Source organism: Adiantum capillus-veneris, chromosome 30 (assembly GCF_014529385.1).
Source record: "Adiantum capillus-veneris isolate H3 chromosome 30, ASM1452938v2, whole genome shotgun sequence".
Lineage (NCBI taxonomy): Eukaryota > Viridiplantae > Streptophyta > Polypodiopsida > Polypodiales > Pteridaceae > Adiantum > Adiantum capillus-veneris.
In genome coordinates, this window is record NC_140960.1 from 25,014,114 (window position 1) to 25,037,102 (window position 22,989).

The following is a 22,989-nucleotide window of genomic DNA, read 5'->3' on the forward strand; positions in this document are numbered from 1 at the left end:
TCTGAGGTCAATAGTTGCATACCCTCTCATGCATAGTATATTCTTAAAGTCACTTAGGCATATAGGCATGTGAACAGTTTCTAAGTCACTAAGGATATTTATTAATAAGTGACATCCCAACATTTATGAAGTTGTGTGCTCTCTCCTACTGCTAAACCCAGAAGAGCTATAAAGGAGTGCCTTGGTCGTCTCTTAGGGCATAAAAAAAGACTCCAAAACTAGTATCCCTTGTGGGGACAGTGAGTACTCGTAGTACCCAGTACCATCAAGCACCAACATTTTCAACATATTGCATCATATCCAGCCTCAACATTAGATCAGCCCTAGCGTTTTTACATCTGATCGGCCCTAGCATTTTTGCAGTTCCTCAGCATATAGCATAGCATTCAATATTTAGCCATTGTATCAACATTGTGCAAGTAATCTAAAGCAAGCACTTGCTCTGGCAAGAGAGCAAGGGGGCGCTTGAGGGTGGTTGGGGCCCGACATCCGGTGTCATCTCTCTCTCTCTCTCTCTCTCTCTCTCTCTCTCTCTCTCTCTCTCTCTCTCTCTCTCTCTCTCGCTCTCTCATATATATATATATATATATATTCTTGTATAATTTTTTTTTAAAACAAACTAATTTCTCCAGGATCATTTGGCTTTGGCTTAAAAGTATACCCTTTGGATGACTAGACCCTGTTGGGCAATATGATCATACTAGAAAAAGAAGCTAACCTATCCTAGGTTAAACTAGGGCATCAAGGCATATATATATATATATATATATATATATATGGTAGATTAGGTCACATTGTGGGAAAAACAATAAAATTCCTGCGAGGTCTGTGGATACGTGGAGGCAGCACTCACTATGTTCAGATATGGCGGGCGAATGAGAGCCGCCCTGTAGACGTGGATCCTGCCTGCGTTTTGGAACAAAAAGCTAGATAGCGGGGAACCAGAGAACTGCCTGCGCATGAGTAGTGCCCTTAAGCTATAAAAAGGTGAGCGAACCCTGTCGCTCACTTAGTTTCCTTCCAGTATTATTGCTGTCTATTCTAAGATATACACATATAGCTATCATATTGGGTGTGGGTGATAGTCTTCGCCACAAGCATGGCTACTGGATGTGCTGTCAAGACCTTTGAGGTAACGAGACTGTTGCTATAGTTGTTTTTCTGTACTCATGGGATCTGAGAATGGAATGCATATATAATGCTAAATAAAGAATGGATACACTTAATTTGCCTACCTTTGTGCTTTAATGTACACGCTTAAGCGGCTACGGGAGTGGTATACTGCTTACAGATTTTCTGACGATCTGTGCTATGCGTAGTAATTGCTAGATTGGAAATGGATACGCTGAACTTTTTCTAAGATTTGCATACTCTTCTGCTTAAAGGTGCACTCAAATGTTGATACTGATGGTTATATAGCTTACTGGTCATGAGGATAACTGTCCGTATTGATGTGTGATTGCCTATACTTATCAGCTATAGATACCCTGCATGACATTGTAGGGATTCATTTCTGTGATGGGAATAAGTGGTTTTCCTTACAGCTTTTGAGTAGGTTAGGAAAGTAGAATCGGTCAAAGACATGCTCTCTTTGAACATAAAGCATCTTGGTTTGCAATTGTTCTTCTGAGATTAAAGAGGGACTTTCATCTCCTGGCCCTACTCTGGAGCATCTCAAATGGTATATATATATATAAAAATCTGACTGGTCCTTCTGAAGTACCAGAACTATGGGGTTTTTTTCTGTTAGCTCTGAGAAGCATGTAGAGGAAATCTCTGATTGAAGCTCTGACCTGTTACGGCTAACCAGTATAGTTACCTGACGACTGAGGTCTTTCAGTGATACTGAAGATATTTGAATTGTGGTCCTACTATTAAAAATACCCTCTTGTTATGGTCCTATGCTAAATAGTATGAAGCTCTGTTTTTTTGACTCATGCTGATACTGTAAAGTGTTACTGCTGACTGCGATTAGGATGTTTTGGGATGTGCTGTGACCCTAATCTTATCTATATTGTATGGCATATGGCTTACCTTGCCAACTATGCTGAGAATGTCGTTTGTACAGAAATAAAAGTCCTTTGGCTTCAATTAGATCCACACATCTGAGTTTTCGGCTGCTTCTGATATACTACTATTGGACCGGCTGAGTCATCTCTCTCTCTCTCTCTCTCTCTCTCTCTCTCTCTCTCTCTCTCTCTCTCTCTCTCTCTCTCTCTCTCTCTCTCTCTCTCTTTTTCGTTCAGTTTAGTTTCTCTTTCAAGTGAAAAGTAACCTTGTGTTTGGCAAAATACTAGATCTGAGTTAAAATCCTTAAACCCTTCCATTGCACCTGACACAAGCCCAGGGGCCTTTAAATATGTACTTGGGGGTCTCTCTTTGGCATTCTAGAGTGCAGGAAGCAGAGGAGCACCCGACTGTTGTACCTTGACCGAAGCAAGGCAAAAGAAATATTGAAAGGGCTGCGAGGGTTTTAGGCTATTGCTCTTTGGGAGTGGAACTCCCCACTCTGCCTCTCGGGTGGATTTTATCTCTTTCTCTCAGTTCAGATGTTTTGAAGTGCTAAAAGTCGTTCGAGTTTGTTCTTTTTAGTTGGCACATGGTGTCCTCGTGTTACAGTACCACTATTGGAGGGAGCACATTTGCAATCTGCAACTATGCAATGATTTGCTTCTCCCTCAAGGCACACTTATAAAGAAACTTGTGAAAAGCAATAGAGTCCCCATAAGTAGGGCACCCCTAAGAGTAAATAGCTTGGTAGTTATTCTCCTTGCTCATGTGACTTGATTAACACTAATCAATGCTTAATTCTCTTTCACTATGCCTCTCTCATACTCTCTATGATTGTCTATGATACTTTGATTAGCTTGATTCTAACTAACGTACGATTTGCCACGCGTCCCCCATGTTTTACGCCTGAAGCAAGCACGTTAGCAGTACGGTCAATTTTACCACGTTAGCGGATTCTTGGTCAGTTTTGCCATGTCATTGTCCGGCTAGTATGCCACGTCATCAATTTTGTGATAGGGTGTGCAATGGTGAAGCAATCTCCACATATTGTTTGATGAACCTCCTATAGTAAAGACACACACCCAAGAAGCTTCTCACATCATGCACATTCCGCAATGTAGGCCAATTGCGAATAGACTCAACTTTTGCTTGATCCATGCTAACAATCTTGGACGAAACAATGCGTCTCAAGAAGTGTATTTTTGGAAAAAGAACTCACTCTTCTTTCCAATTATTAGCAATCTATGTTCACCCAGTGCGCTGTAAACACTTGTGTCAAATGTTCTTTATGCTCTTCTTGGGTGTTGGAGACAACAATGATGTCGTTGAAGAAGGTACCCACATATTGTCTATGCTCTCGAAAGATCCTACCCATCACCTATTGAATGTTGTAGGAGCATTTGTGAGACTAAAAGGCATCACCAAAAAACTTTCCAAAGGACGTGGTGAATGTAGTCTTGTACATTTCTAGGAGCAATCTTGAGCTGATGATAGCCACTTTTAAGGACTCTTTGATTTGAAACCAGTAGAACCGTGTAATCTGTCAAGTATATCATCGATCCTGGGTATTCGAAACCTGTTTGTGAGTGATCTTATTAAGATCCCGTAATCGATGCACATCCTCTTAGGTTCGTCTTTCTTCTACATAGGTAGGACTAGTGAAGAAAAAGATTAAGAACCTTGTTAGATCAAGCTTTTTTTTAAAGGTTGTTGAGCCAACTTGGCTCATTATTTCTTCCTATTGAGCTCGGCTTACTTTGTAAGGTGGTCGGTTAAGAGGGGTACTCCCTGGAGTCAAATCAATTTTGGGATCTTTGGTCTATTGAAGGTAGCTCACCTGGAAACCTGTTGAAAAACAATCGGCATGAGTTAGATGCTCTGACCGCTCTGAAGAACTAGATTCATCCATAGGTTTAACAAAGATCAAGTAAGCAAAAGGACTCATTAATTTTGAAATGGTCAAAGCCAATACAAGAGGCACAGACTCGTGCTTTAACTTTTACATCAATCACCACATCTTTGCCTTTGCTAGTCTTTAGTTGAAGCTTCCTAGCCTTTGCTTGAACCACTACATCATTCTTGTGATGCCAAGGCATCCCCAAGAGCACATCATACCCCTCAAGTGGTATGATATGGAAGTCCTCGTGCCCTATGTAACCCTAACGATGCATGTGGATCTTGCCAATGAGAGGCATTACGGCGACTTCATGCCCTTGTGTCATCAGCACAATACTTATTTGTGGTCTCATATCCTCAAGCTGGACTCCAAGATGAGCCGCCATCTATGTAGAAATAAAGCTGCCTTGGCTTCAATGTTGAAAAAGATTAATGTTTGGGAAGACTCAAGGTTCTTTGGATGTAGGAGACAAACTTTTATTTCAAGATAATTGAGGTAGATTCTTGAAGGATACTAGAGGAGATAAGATCTTGCTTACTATACTAGGTTTATGTATTTCTAAGTTCCCATGTGGCCATACCTACATTACAAAATGTTTGCTGAGATTTGAGTACCTATGTCTCAATTATTTCCATATTTTAGTTAAGTTTGCTCAAGCTATATATTGTGTGGCATCATCTTTGAGAGGAAACTAGATTAAGTTGACATTGGCTAGTCAACTTGCTGAACCAATTATAACAAAGGGTGTGAGCATGTCCAACCGAGGCCTAAAGAGAGATTATTGACTCTTCAATGGGAATGGGATTCTTTCAACTTCTACTTCCAAGAGCAAGAGAGCTTTGTCTTCATCAATCCTTGCTCATGTGGGTTTCTCATTGCCAGTCGTAGAAGCATAATTCACTATTGTGGTGGTTGGCATATCTCTCCCACATGTTGAGAGGTCCGTGGTACAAGTTGGTATGTTTGCAATTCGTGCACATTTTTGAGTGCCCATCACCTAAAGAGTGTGATAGAAACTTGTTGGTTTTAAAGAGTATGTGCTAATTGTCTCCAAATTTGATTTTTGGTCTACTAAAATGATTTTCTCTTTAGAGTTGGCCCATTCTAGTGTGAGAAAATAAAGATAGTAAAAAGGGCTAATAATGCAACATGGGTAGTAAAATGTATTCTAGGACTTGAGAGTTTCAGAAGGTGAATGCATTTTATAGAAGTGCCAACGGAATTTGATAAGGATTCAACAAGGATTTTACGGGATGCAAACGGGATATCTTTGAGTCCAAAAGAGTATGAAATGGATCTCGAAAGCCTCTGAAAGTGGATAGTGTGGCTAACCAAAAGGTGAGAATGGGAGCCAAGGTGTTATTATCCGCACATGCAAATCTAAAGCTATGTGGAGATAAGGGATATGGTCGACAAGCCTCCCATGCCAGAGAGAAGTAAAAGGAGTATTTCTAAAAATAGAAAACTGCGTCTACAAGATCTAGTTTGAGTTACTTTTAAATAACTGAAAAAATAATGTATTTTGGAAAAAATAAGCCACCTAGTGTATTGGAAACGGCAAGATGAGCAACTTTTTTGTTCAGTGTTTTTTTATTTGAGAACCGCAAAAGGGAGATTTTTTTGTTTTTTTGCAAAGATTGCACTAGAGAGAGCAGTGGTACTTTTGTGTGCTTGGCTCATGAAGCTTCATGCAATCCTTAGTCTAATGAAAATTTTCCATGCTCTTCTCAAGGCTCATCATCTTCACTCCCTCTCCCGCACGAGTCTCCATGGCTAATTATACTGCTTATGCTAATTAACAATGGAATAGGTATTATTACTTCTTAATGCTTATGTATTCCTCTTTTCCAACCGGAACTTTTACTCAATCTCCATAGATCTTATCATCCGCGAGGTGTTTAAGGCCTTGAGATTGAGTCCTATGAGTTTATTGCAAATTAAAAGATGCTGTCGAATTTTAGAGTCTCCATCCCTCTAATTCGATTAGTAGGTAGTGTGATGTCATTGTAAGTAACCAAATGCTCTTCGATTGAAGATAACAATTAATACAAATTCCTTTTAGAGGGGGGGTCGGCTCCAAAGAGTCCAACCCTCAACTGGTGTTGAGTTCTCTCTCTCTCTCTCTCTCTCTCTCTCTCTCTCTCTCTCTCTCTCTCTTTAATATTGTGTTTCAATTCGTGTGTACATGGGTGATTGAATGCTGATGAAATTATGCATTTCTTTGCAAATGTTATGCTACATCATGCTTAGTTATACACAATGTAATTCATCTTCAATTAATCTCCAATTTTTTGCTGTTATACTGCCAATACTTTGACACTAATCATGAATGAAATCTATCCAAACCTGCACCTACTTTTGGGTGACGTATGGATGCCATAACTACTGTCTAGGCTATGCATGATAAAGGTGATAGTCTTATTCTTCCTATTTGGACAAGCAACAAAGTCAAGGTCGCATATTATCAAGTTTTCAAGCTGTACTAGTTTGGTTATGTTTTGCCTCTTCTGGTAGGTACATAGTAGTTTTCATTCTAGTCTTTAGCTAACATTCAAGAATTTGTTCTTTCAGAAGTTAATGTGTGGACTCTGATTCTAGGATTGCGATGTCTTATCCTTGTTTGTTTGAATGTTTTTTTTATAAAGTTTCAGTTAAGTAATCTTCTTTAACTTATTTTTGTTAAGCCTCTTCTAAAAGCATTTTCAAATGAATAACGGTTTGTTTTTATTTAGTTTTGTTTAGTAACAAACAAAGTGCTTTTTTTTAATCTGTTTCTTGTGTTCCTTGCTTTTTTATGTGGGTGTACTAGCCTCTCTTATAATTTGATAGTTCCAAACTTTTCTGACAATTGTCCTTTTTGGAAGAAAGAGAGAGGCTTGCTAATTAGAATTTCGTCTTGAATTGGAATTTGACTTCGACACTTCTTTGTGCATCTTTGCAGACTGTGAGTAAGGTGATGGGCATAGCATTTTCCACTGTCATGCTCTTTGGGGGTATCATCCCCTTTTATGGATTCAGCCTCTCTTTTGTTGGGCCTGTTGGGGTGGTGTGGGGCTGGGTAATCGTCAGCTTCTTCACATTCATGGTTGCCTTAGCTTTGTCAGAGATTTGCTCCTCTTTTCCGGTAAGCATCATGATTATTCTTGCTATCCACGTCACGTGTCCCCTTTACATGTAATCTGATGCGTAACTTATTTTGAAGTTAGACCCCCATGAGTTGCAAAGTTAATATGCCACCGATCAAAAATTTGTGACAGTACTTTTGTTAAGGATTTGGGTAAGAGCCCTAGGGATATGGAGCTCGCGTCGAAGCTTAAAGGTAGAGACCATTTCCGTAGGAATGTAGGCAGGTTAACAACTCAACACATTCAACCCCTAGTTATGGGGACCATAGACTTCAGGGCCCCCACATTCTTTTGCAACTTTTGATGCTAGTGTTTTAGCTTCTCATTGTTGCTTTATCTCACTGGTTTCGCTTTTGGAAGAGTGAAGCATTATGAAGGAGAGGTTTACATCACTAGTAAAAACTATTCCATGTCATTTTAAAGCAAAGGAAGGGCTTGTGTTTCTCCATCCTTTGTTTGATTGGCATGTGCATCTGGTGTGTGCCGTAGGGCCAGAAGAAGCTCATTTCGCATAGCAATCAGCGGCGTGGAAGAAAAATCAGCGGCGTGGAAGAAAAGACATCATTGATGGATGACTCATATGAGCTGTGCTCCCTTTGGCCCCTTTGTGTTCTAGTACTATAGGTGAATGTTTTTCAGCAGTGAATCAAGTAGCATCTGTACAAACTGTAGTTATGGGAAATGGGAACAAAAATAGAAATGGTAATGGAGAAAAATTTGCAGTTTTGGGGAGTTCTTGGTAACCATAGCGATTAAAGAAAATGCAAATGGCAGTAGTATTGGAATGGGGAACCAAGAAAAATTGAAGTTTTGGGTACCTATGGCACATGCTCTCTGCGATGGTGGAATGATTGGAAGTTTTTTCCACAACACTGTTTTGTTTTGAGAACTAATGTATGTAGGAAACTCTCAAAATCACCTTTCCATCCTATGTTTTGTAGAGGTCCAAGTTCCTGCTGCAAGATTGGCCCCACTAGTTTGTGGATACTATTCTTATTGGTCTTACCTTTGTTGCCATTGCCTTGTGGTAGAAAGGGAGAACAAATGTGATGACCTTAGGTACTCTCTCTCTCTCTCTCTCTCTCTCTCTCTCTCTCTCTCTCTCTCTCTCTCTCTCTCTCTCTCTCGGTCGGTTGTCAGGTATCCTCTTTAGTGTCGTCTTTGGATGACCAGAGCTCCTCAATTGCTGCTCTAGCTTGACGGCAGAATCTAGACAGCCAATTTCCTAGTTCCCTGCAAAATTCTTGTGTACTATATCACTTTAATCTTGTCATCAGCTTTTTCTTAGTAAAGAAGTACATTATTTCCTTTTTGTGTGACCACCCATCTGCATGTCCACAAATGGTATGGCTTTGTGTATTTCCAACTTATTATTTCATATAACGGTATGTGTTCATCTTCCTCTATCTCTTCTTCCTGGGGTACATCCACAGCTGCCAACCTTCATTAAGACCTGCGTCTCGAATGAATTGAGTCTTGTCTTACCAGACGTTCTTCTTATTTGATTTTTCCTTTAACTTCTTGCATAAAGTTGTTTTTTTGCATGTGTACTCATCGAATTTGATACTAGATATATTTTATTGATGTTTGTGTTGCTCCATTGTTCTGTTTCTTTTCATTGTTCCTTCATTTGGGCTTCCAATTAATTGAGAGAGAGAGAGAGAGAGAGAGAGAGAGAGAGAGAGAGAGAGAGCCCTAGTGCGAGCTATGCTTGCCAAGCTGCAGCAGCATGCAAGGCGTCTCTCTGCCTGCTAATTTCTTCCCGCTGTAAGTACAACTTCTGTCCTATTTGAGATGGCCCTCTCTCAGTTGCCTGTCACGGCCTTTTTTCCAAACTAGCAAGCTGAGTCTAACATCCCCCCTGTCAGACCAAGGGCCACCCTGGAGGTCCGGGCCAAGGGCCGGCTTCTAATGGAGACCGGATCATAGGGGCAAGGCCTATAAAGGGAGGTTGGGCGGAGGATCGAGGTTAGGCAGTCCCAGGGTCTCATATTGGTATCAGAGCACAGGGGAAGGATGGAGGGATAGCTATGGAGGAGGAAAAAGGGAGGGATGCATGAAGCTCGCATGTTCTCTCTCTCTCTGACTCTATATCTCATTGAAGCTCGCATGGTTTCTCTCTCGTTCTCGGTTGAGTCATGGAACACCACCCCTTGCAGAGCCGACGACAGAGGAAGGGCACCGCGGGTACCATCCCTTGAGAGGGGGAAAACCGAGAGTTGGACTTGAAGAAAATGACATGAGCTTGCTGTCTACGGGGTTGTAGGGCTCTGAGGAGCAATTTCCGAGACATGCTCGACACCTGGTGAGCATCACCTTGCTCTCCTGCTCTCGCTCTCTCTGTCAGCACAACAACAGCCCACCATAGCTCGTTTTAGAGCTCCTTTTTCATACACGGGCGCCCAGCCTTGGGCTTTTTTAAAACCCTAAGCAAGGGTGCATGCCTACCCCGGGCACACACCCCTCAAGATCTCGCTTAGCCAAGCTCGGAGATCCGCGGCCGTTGAGTTTCCGAGTTGCATGAATCACGCGCTAGCAGCAGAGGCTGCATTCAACCATGGCCTTCCAAGGCATGGGGTACAACGGGCACGCTCCTGCGATGGCAGAAAATTCCGGTACGGCTGGAGTGAGAGCATAAGACCACAGGCATGCAAGACCACCATAACTATGCCATGCAAGGGCATGTAGGCAAGCATGCATATCGTGCAAAGCTATGGAAGCATAATCTCATCAAGCAAAGGTGTCGTCAAGGGAAAATTGAAGTAGCTCGGCGTATGATGTATGGCTTCTAACGGCTGTGCGAAAGGACAAGCCATAAGGCTGACACGACAAGTTTCTCGAGGGGATTTATAAGGTAAGCAACATATTTCATTTTTGCTTGTTACTTTGCTCAAGAAAATTGTTCATTTTTGGAATTGCACGAACATATGGCTTATGCATATATGATATATTGGCACATCATTTGAGACAAGCACGGCTTGTGCTAAGCTATAGCAAGGCTTGGCAATATTACCAAAAACATGATATTTTTGTTTTTGACCACACGTTGTGCAATAACCACTCCTAGTCAAGCAAGGCTTGAGTGAGAAATGCTTTTGTTTCCAAGCAAGGATTCTTCCCCTGCATTGCAAAGGTCATGGCATGGTAGTGCTTGAAATTCTCCTCGGGGCAGCCACCTCTCTAGATCCATCAAAGCCATGCCCCACACACATGTTCTTTCTTTACCGCCGAGATGGTAAAGAAATCCATTGACAGGATGAGGACAAGGAGAGCATATGATCACAATGGCCTAGTAGTAGAGCATTTTATACATGCCAAAGATCTGCTTGCAGAGCTTCTAGCAGTGATGTTCAACCGTGCCATGTGCAAGGGCCTACGTGATACTTGGAGTTTGTCTACTATCGTAGCTATCTGCAAGTCAGGGGGACCCTATGGAGATTGGGAACTACCGTACTATCATAATTGGACACACATTGGCACGGTTGTACGCTTCCATCCTTGAGCAACACTTGAGTAGACGGGCAGAGATCACTAGACTCATACGTCACGATTTGATTCAGCTAGATACCAGGAGCACATAGATACAGCTGATACAGGGTTGGGCATAAAGATCGCTTTCTATAGAGCACATCTTCTCCAACTTGCAGAGGATGGATATGTGATCAGACCAGCCTATATGGACACTCATTCAACCTATGGGATACGACGTGCATCTTGGTTCAAAAACAATTGATATAAATCCTACTCTAGTCGAGCTAGAAATGTCCTCTTCTTCCATCGTACCAAACGCCGAGAAGCAATCCGTTACTGCCTGTGAGTGGTGACTTCTAGAAGTTCCTCCCTCTGAAGTCAAGCTCTGCTCTCTACACTCCTCATCATATCAGCTATTTTGGGATATGCTCCTAGAATGTCGTCGCTGCCCAGGCTCACTGTGTGGGTATGCCTCTACTGTTGCATCCTGCAATGTCTCTATCAATGAGCTCCTCTAGAGGTCTCCCCGGATCCTCTGTGCATAAGCGTTTGTAGATACCGTCTATGTAGACAGAATCAATCTGCGAAGTAAAAATGTATCGGGTATGCGTAGATGTCTGTGCCAGTCAAGCTTTGCTGAACTAGAATGAGACGGTAAATGTGAGGAGGGCATGATCTATTGCTGCCCTGATAGGCCTGGGCCTGATTGTAAAGTCTTGAGCCACATGTAGTGGAGAGTAGTAGGCATTCCACCTGGCGACACACAAGGAGTTGATTTCTTCGCGTTCATCCTCATTTGCCACAAGCTTGTCAAGCTTCTCAATCATTTGATCCATGGCTTTGTAGACTTTGCCTATGCATGGCTGCATGACATCAATGACATGAAGCAGGTGGACAATGGGCTTCACCATAGCATCAAGTGTCTTCACCTTCTCCCACCATTTGGTATTGTCGGCCTTGGGTCTATACTCTTTGCTAGCCGCTGTGGAAGACTCTGGCATGCAGTTGTACTCATCAATAAGAAATAGCCCTCAGTGCTCCACAAGTGGACCAGCGGCCAAGCATCAAGAAGTTGTAGACAAAGATGGTTTCTGAATGCTTCAAGAGAGAGACGGCTCTGCTTTGAGAACCCATGCCTCACCTTTTGGTGGTTGAGGACAAAGGAGACCAAATGGTTGGCCTCATCAACAGTAAGAGCAATCCATGACAATGCCCCTATGTCCTTGAGACGGTTGTTGAGGCCATGTGCCATGCAAAATGAGAAGGTGATGTGTGGGTACACGCGCTCGATTATAGCCCCAATTGCCCTATTTGATGCCTATCCTTCTGCAACCATGCCCACCACATTCTTGGGCTAAGCACGTCAGCGCCTTTCCATTGCTGGATGCATCATGAGAGTCGATGTAGTACATCTTTCTTCGAGAATAGGCCACCACGCCATGGATAGAACCCTTGTGGTTGTCACTCCATCCATCAATAATGAGGGAAACCCCATTGGTAGCCCATAATTTCTTGGTTCTCTCTGCGGGTTGAACTACACTTCACTTCTCTCTATCAAGCAAGGTTGTATGGAGTGTTTTCGATGATGGGGGCACAGAAGAGGGCCTACACACCTCAATTTTTGTAACTGTGGCCCAAGAGTACGGAGACCTATTACAAATAGAGTAATCCAATCTATATGCAATCAAAGAGGCTTTGCAATGTTGCATAGAGTTCAAAGTTTTGCACTCACTGAGCCGCATGAAAGGCTTAGTGCATGACCGACCTATCCGCCTCTTCCTTCAATCTTGGATTCCAATTCTTATTGAGGGTGGATTGGTGACAGGGACATTGCTAGAAAATCTTACCACTAAGTATTAGGTTGTCTTCATGGCGCAGAATGATTTGTTTTTATCTTCTTCATCAAATTAAGGTGGATTTTCTTCAGTTGACCGAGTAGAACCCTTGAATGGTCTTCACCTAGGAGGTCTTCAAGACTTAACCCCCATATCTAGCCTTGATTTGAGGCAATCTTGTATCTTAGATTGCCCTAGGATTTTATCTTTTGGTGATACCATTTATTGTGTTCTCTCTGCATTATTCTGATGTCATTCTACCTTGGGGTCTGTGCCCTTGAGGTGATTTTAATAGAAAGATTTTCTTTTTTGGAAAAAAAAAGAACCCTTGAATGGTTGTAATAGGCTTGCATGAAAAGCATTTTGTATCTTCTAATGAAATGGAAGACTTTTCTTCATGCGCAAGTCAAAGAGCTTCTTCATAAGGTACATTTTTTTAGTACCTGTCTGTTTTTGATACGTATTGCACAAGTGACACCAAAGAAACTTTGTGATCTTCTCATTGATGAGTTAAAAGTAACTGGATCGTAATTTTTGCTAACGCATCCGACTCTAGCTAATCCTCGTCAGACATGGCAGCCAGATGAGTTGCTAAATTTTTAGATGCTTCTTTTGGACAAGAACATCTTGGATATGCTCTTTCCAAAACGATTAATTGCTACCATTGGAATTCTAGATGTTTAATAGTTCTCTGTATTACATAGACGCTGCCATATTTAAGCACAAGACAATGGCAAGCTCACAAGAAAAAACTGGCACAACCACAAAAAACAATGAGATAGACTATTAGAAGAATCTGACAACATTCTGGCATAAATATCAAAAATAGCAGCCATAAACTATGAAAAAATTGACAATGTATGTAAATTGGGTATAGAGTGAATCAAATTGATGCAAACAAATTGCCAAGCTGACATGGCTAATGAGCACCCAAACCCATCTATACACGTCATACGGCGAGGCAGCGATATAGGGATCTTCAACAACCTAATCAACCTGACATTGGGTAACGTGGAACCTAGTGCTCGGGCTCAGGAAACGTAATAACAACCCTCACAAAGGCTGAAGATCAATACAGTTTCAAACTGCGGTAGAATGCCAAATAGTAGGCACCACATGACCATACAAAAGCAATATCTTGGGGTCATTAAAATGAGCATGTAAGAAACTTGAAGCTTTGCTAATAAACAATCGCATGTAATTCTCTCGAACAAGCGCCAAAATCGAGTAAGCAACTGTCAACTTGATCTGTGAAAGCTCCTACCTCAACCAAATACAGTTGCAATCAATGCATAAGAAACATTACAATAATAAACACATAAGATGACAGTAGTGCATCAAATCAGCCCTTCATATATCTCTTCTTCTCCGCTTTCCTCTCCAGATTTGTGTAGGCTTCACGCAACTAGTGGCTTCTTCACCACTTTCAATAATTGATTTTCTTATCATCACTAATGTATTATATATATATATATATATATATATATATATATATATATATATATATATATAGAGAGAGAGAGAGAGAGAGAGAGAGATGAAATGAAATGTTATATTAACGTCTTTAAAAGGCCAAAATGACCTATGAGACCAAACTGTTACAAAATTGTGAATCTGATACCATGTCTGGGTACAAAAAGACTAGAACAAAAATACTACTACTAGAATCCATCCTCATCTGCACTCTGGATGTCGAGAGAGTATGTCTCGAATCCTCTACTGTAGTCTCCGTCGATGCTGTGTAGCCCCTCTCCTCAATCGTGGCGGTCTGGATTTCCATAGCTCTAGTGCTCGGTCCATGAGAGTGCCGGTAGTGGTCGAATGAGTGTGGGCTGAGCTCTACAGTGATGGCTGCTCCTCTGGCTGTCCCATATCTAGTGAAAAGAAATCTGTAATTCGTCTCTGGGACTGTCTCTCTCTAGCTCTCCCCAACAAAGTATCTCTATATCTGTGTAACTCAAGTAGATATAGCCCAAGACATCTCTCATCCTCATAACTCATGACCCTAGAGAAAGGACCCGAACCCTCTCTGAATATGCAGTGGAAGCGGCCCCGAATCTCATAGTACACTGTGCAATGACATATGTAATGTAGCTTTGTCTCTGGCTCTAGCTGGCATAAGCGGCATATCCTGTTGTCTACTAGTATCCCTCTGAATCTACCAGTCTCAATCTCCAGCTGATGTGAGGATGTGCGTATCTGACCAATGGCACACCGCAAACCATGAGACATATGTGTATCCATGTAGCTGGGTCGCATCACAAAGCCATCTCCTGTGAGGTTGAGAAGATGCTCTCTATAGAAAGCCATCTTCGTGCCCAACTCTTGTGGCGGCTCTATCCATGTCCTCCTGGTATCCAGCTGGATCAGGTCCTGACGAATGAGTCTAGTAATCTCCACCCGTGTAAGAGACATCGAGGGTGTCTGAAGAGAGAGAGAGAGAGAGAGAGAGAGAGAGAGAGAGAGAGAGAGAGAGAGAGAGAGAGAGAGAGAGAGAGAGAGAATTTGGGAAGCTCAGATTGCATCTTGAGAAATCATTTTTTGACCTCTAACAGACAACAGGATCATTGTACTTTTGGGCTGCTCATTTGTCAGGAGCAAAATGGGGCCCATTTGCCTCATGGTGTTGCGCATGGCTTGAATTGGTTGGTACCATTGCAGGTGTAGGAGCTCAAGTAAGAATGTGAATGAAGGAATTTGAAAAAAATAACATGTTCACTTCTGAACTGATGAAGATTTGAATAGGCCTATGCAGGATCTCAAGCCATGCAAAACATCATTCTTCTTGCAACAGGGACACACAAGGGTGGTGGATATTTTGCACCTCCATGGGTTTGCTTGGTCATGTACGCTAGCTTAGTCCTTATCTGGGCTTTCATCAACACACTCAGATTGGATACAGTCTCTTACTTTGGCATTGCCTCTGTGTGGCTGCAGGTATATATTACTAATAATGCTTTGATTCTATTTATGCTCATGAGAAGTCTCACTTGTTGGTGGGTGTGTGTGTGTGTGTGTGTGCGCGCGTGTGCGTGTGTGTGTGTGTGTGTGTGTGTGAGAGAGAGAGAGAGAGAGAGAGAGAGAGAGAGAGAGAGAGAGAAATGAAATGAAATGTTATATTAACGTCTTCAAAAGGCCAAAATGACCTATGAGACCAATCTGTTACAAAATAGTGAATCTGATACTGTCTGGTTACAAAAAGACTAGAACAGAAATACTACTACTACTAGAATCCATCCTCATCTACACTCTGGACACACACACACACACACACACACACAGAGAGAGAGAGAGAGAGAGAGAGAGAGAGAGAGAGAGAGAGAGAGAGAGAGAGAAATGAAATGAAATGTTATATTAACGTCTTCAAAAGGCCAAAGTGACCTTTGAGACCTAAAAGTTACAATGTGGTGGATCTAATACAAAGTCCGAGTAACAAAAGTAAGAAAATGAAATGAAAATGACAAAATGACTAAATGACTACTATGGAATCCTAAACTCCAAGGTGTGAACTAATCAGCTAGCTGGGATAGCTAAAATCACAAGAGATCCAGCATCGGTCGTTGGCGGATCTCATCAATCTCCTCCATGGTCAGTAGTCTGACCGGGCGTCGTGCATGTCGGGCCAAAGTGATCCGAATCCTCTGATGCAGCCTCCGTCGGTGCTGTGTAGTCCTCCGTAGTCACGGACGTCGAGATCTCCCCAAGAAGAGAGAGAGAGAGAGATAGAGAGAGAGAGAGAGAGAGAGAGAGAGAGAGAGAGAGAGAGAGAGAAATGAAATGAAATGATATAATAACGGATAAGTGTCATATAGCAGTAGCATGAGGCCTATCCTGATCGACACCCTGGGTGTCGTGCTAGAATCCTGTGGATCCTCTGCCGCAATCTCCGCCGGTGCTGCGTGGCTCCCCTCAGTCGCGGTCGTCTCGATCTCCCCAACTCTATAGCTCGGTCAATGAGTGTACCGTTGGTGTGTGTATGGGTGGGAACCGAGCTCTGTGATGGTGGTGTCCCCTCCGCCTCTGTGGTACTCAAACTGAAGAAATCCGAGATGCGTCTCTGGGGCTGTCTCTGTCTTTGCCCTCTCAATAGAGCGTCTCTATGTCTCTGTATCTCAAGTAGAAATAATCCAAGACATCTTTGATCCTGATATCTCATGACTCTATCTAACGAGTCAAAACCATCTTTGAATAAACAATGAAAGCGTCCCCGTATCTCATAGTAGACTGTGCAGTGACATATGTAGTGAAACTCTGTCTCTGGCTCTGCATGGCATAACTGACATATCCTACTGTCTGCTGGTATGCCTCTGAATCTACCTGTCTCAATCCCAAGCTGGTGTGAAGATGTGCGAATCTGGCCTATGGCACATCGTAACCCATGAGATAGATGTGTGTCCATGTAGCTGGGCCGTGTGACAAATCCGTCTGTCGTGAGTTGGAGAAGATGCTCTCTATAGAAAGCCCTCTTCGTACCCAACTCCCGTGATGGCTCTATCCATGTCCTCTTGCTATCAAGCTGGATAAGTTCTTGCCGAATGAGTCTAGTAGTCTCCATCCGTGTGAGAGCCAAAGATGGTGCATCAAGAGAATACTGGAAAGGGGGCAGCCTGTCCATGCTAAAACCATGCCTCTGAAACCATGAGCTCATCTGTGCATACCAACATGATGTATCTCCCTGTAATGCCAGCTGTCTGGATGACTCAAGAGCAAGCCTAGCATACCTGTCCCTGGTGGTGTCCCATAAGCTGTGTACAAATGATACTGATCTGGTGAGTGCCTCAACCTCCATAGGTGGGGCAGCCAGCTCCGCACGTATGATGTCATGTGGAACTGAGGCCTTGGCTCTACTCAGCCTAGAAATCATAGATATCAAGGATCTCTCCATATTACTCCATCCAGCACTGTCAACAGACGGTCCCCAAACCTGAACCCCGTAGTGCATAACTGAAGCGACCAAAGTGTCGAAAAGCCAGAGCTTTGTTCAAGGTTCTTGGAACTGAACCTGCAAACAAATCCTCTTTAAACCGCCTAGGGCTGCATAGGCACGAGTCAATCTAGTGTCTGCTTCCACTTTCAGTGTGAACCTCGGTCCACTAAAGACCACCCCAAGATATGTGTATGCATCAGTGTACTCCATACTGTCCTGCCCATATGTGAATGTAGGTGCTCATCTCCTAACCCACTGTGGCGTGGTATTAAATACCATGACCTTGGTTTTACCAAGGTTGACAGACAATCCACTATCCCCTACAAAACTATGCAATGCGTCCAAATGTCTCTGCATACCCTCTGGTGAGTCTGATATCAACACGATATCGTCAGCATACAATAAAAGAGGGATCCATGTCCCCGCAAGGTGAGCACCTCTATCTCCTCCTCTGTCAATATAATCAGAGACCTCATCAACATACATACCAAATAAAGTAGAGGACAATGGGCATCCCTGTTTTACTCCGATAGTGGAGTGAACTATGTCAGATATCCCCTCAGATGTGCGTACATGACCCATCATTGAACTGTACAATGCCATAATCCCCCATATCAACTCTATGGGTACCCCCAATTCCATAAGTCGGCGCATCAATCTGGCCCTCGGTATTGTGTCAAAAGCTTTGCAGAAGTCCACAAAGCTGCAATATATCCGCCTACCATGTGCTCGACCCTCCTCAATGATAGCTCTGAGTGTAAAGACATGATCTAGTGTGGAGAAACCCCTCCTGAAACCAGCCTGCCCAGGTGCCCGTATGCCCATAATCTCTGCCCAACTGCTCAGCCTATGCTCAAGGATGGATGCATACAACCGTGCCAATGTGTGTCCTACCATGATAGTACGGTAATTCCTCGGCACTGTGGGGTCTCCTGTCTTGAAGATAGGTACAATAGTAGATAATCTCCAAGACTCAGGAAAGCCCTCACACATGACACGGTTGAATAACCGTGCAAGCATCTCTGCCAACAAATCCCCAGCATGTATAATGTGCTCTGCTACCAAACCCTCATGATCCTGTGCCCGTCTGGTCTTCATCCTGTCAATGGCCTCCTTTACCATCTCAGTGGTAAAGAAGGTGCTCGTAGTCGGACATGGCTGTGGTGGATCTGGTAGTGGTGGCTGTCCAGGTACAGTGTATAAAGATGCTGCATACTGCCCCCATATCTCTGTAGAAGTAATCACTGGTGGGGGAGACTGCTCATGGAATAGACGCCAAGCCTCTCCTGAATCTCTACTAAGGAAGAGCTGATATAAATCTTGCTCCATCTGGACCAAGAAAGATCGCTTCTTTCGTCGCACTAGTCGTCGTGTAGCAATACGAGACTGTCTATAGGTGATCACCCCCAATGCAAGCTCCCGCTATATTTGAGCTCTCCTCTGTCAACACTCCTCATCATACCAGCTGTTCTGAGGCATGTGCCCAGAACGACGTCTCTGACCAGGCTGAGTGTGTGGGTATGCCTCTGTCGCTGCCCCATGTAATGTCACTGTCAGCATAGATGTGATCTCCTCCACTGTGTATACTGGCTCTGATGTGCATAAAAGCCTACGTATCTCCTCTGCATAGACTGAGTCAGTCTCTGGTGTAAAAGTATAGCGTGGATGTCAACTACCCCGTGAGGCCTCAAATGTATTGTACTCAAAGGAGACTGATAATGTCAAAAGTGCATGATCTACTGCTATCCCGACAGGCCTGTGCCCCACTGTGAAATCCTGAATGTGAGATAAAGCTCGGATGTGTCAGAACATAGTCTACAGTACTGGACCCATGTCTGTGTGGAAAACAAGTAAAACTTGTAGACGATGGGAAAGTCGGTAAGCCATTCAGTATGGCTAAACTGTGAGTAGTCGTCATCTCCCTCAGGTATCTCCCATACTCTATATGCTCTCTGTCGTGTGAACATCTCTCAAGCCCCATCTCCTCTGGCTCTAGCTCTCTGAGCATCTCCTCTGAGGTGTCATAGAAGACCGTCTGTGAGCTACCTGTACGGGCATTGAAATCCCCCAAAAGTATGATGTCTCCATCCCTTGAGAACTCCCAGATATCATCATCAAGTACAGAGTAAGGAGACTGTCCTCTGGGTGAAGCATATACTGAAGTGCTGGGAGGAAAATAGCATATGGCGATGTACAAGAAACGTCCAGTCTCTGCCCTCAGCCTCACCCACAAGTATCTGGCCTGATCATCTCTCCGAACTATGTGCAGTAGTGGTTGGAGCTCCTCTCTGAAAAGAACTGCTACACCTCCTAATCCTCTAGTCCCATGCGCAGATCTGGTGCATGTCCGACAAGCTGTCTCCCATCTGTATCCTGATATATGCTGCATCAACTGTCCTGGAGCCTGATGAGTCTCTGAGTAGAAAACAATGTATCTGTCTCTGAAGTTGTCCTCAAAGGCCCCCACATCAAGTCTATACGAACCATTACAGTTCCAAACCGCCATCCTGAGAGTGGTCCCATAGGTCTCGCACCGTCATGTAGAGCGGTGCTCTATAATCACTACTCGTCCATTTCTGTAGAAGGCTAACATTCCCTTCTCCCTTGCTGCTATAATCTCTAGCATGACCTCTCTCATATGTGCAAGCTGTGAGAGCGTAAGATCATCTCCTAAAAAGATACTTGTTTTCTTGAGGGTTGGCCTCTTCTTTAAAAAGTCTTTCTTTTCTTCCATGGAAGGAAAGCGCAAAATGAGAGCCCGTTCTTTTGAACTCTCCCCATTACCTTCACTCTTCTTGCCCACTCTCCAAGCTTGTGTGTGCGAGGGCTTCTCCACCCCCATCATTGACATGAGGCTCTTCACCTCTTGGTCCACCTAATCTGAATCTTTTAGGCCGGTCACTCTCACGTGTAGAGCGCGTACCCTTCTTCGTTGTTCCTCTTCTAGTGTCTTGTTGATGATGTCGGGTGTAGTCGGAATGTCCTTGCCCTTTCCCTTCTTGACAACTTCAATCCACTTTTCAGCCTCTTCCATCTTCTTTTGCGTTTTGGAGAGAACCTCCACCCATGAGGTCTTCTTTTCTCCTTCCTCCTTTATTTCTTTGACTTGTGCTCATATACTATTCAGCTCATCTATCATTGATGGCTGAATTTCTTCATCTTCAAGGCGTCCTCCCTCTTTGGTTTCGTCGAGTTCCTTCCGAAGGGCTGAGATGCTACCTTTTAGAGCTTGAATTTCATCTCGGAACTCCTTGCGCTCTAGTTCCCTCGCCTGTTCCTCCCTCTTTTTCCATTGAAGAATTAAGTTCTTCTCTTTCTTCCACTCATCCATGTGAGCTTTGCATTCTTTCAACTCCCTTTTAATGGCTGTCATCCTCTTGCTTGTGACCATGTAGTGCGCCGCCATCTTTCTTGCCTTATTTGTTTCACTTTCTAAGAGAGAGGAGAGACCAACCTACACGCACCGCATTATGCATACATGTGTTTCCACACTAAGCCTTCATGGCATACATTTGCTTTCTGCACTTGTCAATTTTGCAATTTCTGTGAGTTCTGCAGTTTTCAAATTCCTTGTAAATTCCCTTTGAAGTGCTTGCTGAAGCTTTGGAGATCCTCTTTGATTGCTCGTGGAAGCCTTTTGAAGAAAAATCGATGCTCTCTACTCATGTGAGAAACCCCCTTTATGATGGGAATGACTCTGTGGGAATGAGCCTTTGTTTGTGGTGGTTTAGAACCTTGAGCGTTGAAAGACTTAAGCGTACATATCTTTAACAAGCTTGAAAATGAACGCGCTGCTGCAGCGCGACGTGTCGGAGGAGAATCGAACGCCCACGCCTTGGCAGTAGCTAGAGTTCCGTAACCAAACTGCAGCCAACGCGCGTCAGCAGAGAGATGCACCGCTGGTGTGTGCGCCTTCTATCGACTGCACGCTCTCTGCACCTTGCACACTCTGTAAACTATTGCGAGTTCTACACAGGCTGCGAACCCTGCACCTCTTGCTCCTGCGGGACCTGCCTTGCGCGTGCGTCAGTCTCTGAGAGAGAGAGAGAGAGAGAGAGAGAGAGAGAGAGAGAGAGAGAGAGAGAGAGAGAGAGAAAAGAAAGAAATCGTTATTAACGTCTTCTAGAGAATGAAGTCGGCTTATGAGACAAAACCATATACATGTGTGTATCCTCTGGAAATCCAAAAAAGGATAAAAGTGCTGAAAATAAAAGATGATAGAAACTACTAGAGGTGGCTACGATAATCTCATCAGAGCTGGGGTGAGTACATGTGCATGTACAACGAGGGGATGAACCTCTATTTCTAGTGGATGTAAAACTATATGCTAAGGGTGCATAGGTGGATAAGGTAGGAGCAGTGTCGGAGAATGCTCGTTGTATCTCTCTCTGTTTGGCCTACTCATTCTTTGTCCAAGTTTGGTGAATCTCTCTTTGGTGTGCCCCTTGAGCACGATATCCCACCGCTCTAGGCTGTCTCTTGGATCGGACCTCATCTGGCACAGGACGGGCACCACGTCCCAAGGGAAAAGAATCGACTGAACAACTTTATGCACTTCAAATAACAACTTAATTGAAATAGATGCACGACACGATACGGGGAGTGGCGGAGTTCCACCCCAAGAGAGCACCGGCCCCAAACCTTGGCGTCCCTTTTGTATTGCTTGAACTCAAGACAACTCCCATGGCTCTGCTTGGCATCCCCCGCTTGCCAGAGTGAGAGTCCATGGGTCATATTTGAAGGCCCTTAGCCTCTAAAAGCAGTTTACATGAAAAGCAGTCAAACTCAAAAGCTAGCGTTGAAAATCAGCTAGCGTGAATCACAAAAATCCGTACAGATGCCACGTCTGCATAGTAGCGTAAATTGTGGGATTCCGTACTTGCTGCTACGTCATCAGCGCTACGCTGTGTGTGTGTGTGTGTGTGTGTGTGTGTGTGTGTGTGTGTGTGTGCGCCCAGCTTTATTTACTGTCTTTAGGTTGTTAGGGCCCCATCGCATTGGGTTCCTTAAGTTGGTTGGAACTTCTCTTTAAAAATAGGCCTCTCGGCAAGACTTTATAAGTTGGTAAAACTTCTTCTGCTGCTTCCTCTAGGGTTAAAGCTACTTGGCCGGGATCTGTAGGTTAGCTCCATTCTTCAATGACTTGACACGTTAGCATTTTGTGACATCATCTACCTACTGTAGAGTGACTCCCCCCGGTGCAATAATGACAGGTGGTACTGGAGTCGCTCGATGGAAAAAGTCTGTAAGCTGAGGCTGTCTACCTCCACCAGGTGACTGTAGTAGAAGATCTCTATGTCTCTGAATCTCAAGATGGAAACTCCCCAACTGTCTTTGATCTCTAGAGTCCATGAGCTCTTATAGTGGGCTGTCATGTAAACAAGGGAGTGTAGAGACCCGGTATGTCATGGTGAGCTCGGTAGCTGCAAACATAGTGCTCCTCGCTTTCTACCCTTGTTGTGCAAACTCTACAGATCTGCCGTTACTCATTGGGAGTATGAGATTCTCTCTCTGTCTCAATCTCTAATCTATGTGATGAAACTTTGAGCTGCCCGATAGCTTGTCACATGCACATGGATGTGTGTGCCACGTGGACATTCTTCATTGACTTCCAAAGCTAGTTTTCCCCTTCTTCCTAGATATGAGTGTCTAGAATCCTATGAGGATTAGTACCGGCAATTTTGTGAGTCTATTTGTAGGACTTGCATGTCCGCACAAGTCCAT

The 22,989-nt window shown here is 43.6% G+C and overlaps 1 protein-coding gene across 2 annotated transcripts in view; it reads left to right on the forward strand.

Moving 5' to 3' along the window:
* Positions 1-22,989, forward strand: part of LOC147417683 (amino-acid permease BAT1 homolog) — a 90,066-nt gene that overhangs the window by 48,295 nt on the left and 18,782 nt on the right. Inside the window, exons 2-4 of one of the 2 annotated variants that reach the window (XM_086507362.1) lie at positions 6,849-7,031; positions 14,894-14,983; positions 15,084-15,275. In XM_086507362.1, coding sequence (XP_086363488.1) covers positions 6,849-7,031; positions 14,894-14,983; positions 15,084-15,275 — 465 coding nt within the window. Of the gene's footprint in view, positions 1-6,848; positions 7,032-14,893; positions 15,014-15,083; positions 15,276-22,989 lie in introns of both variants that reach the window. The other variant, XM_086507361.1, reaches the window with a different exon arrangement.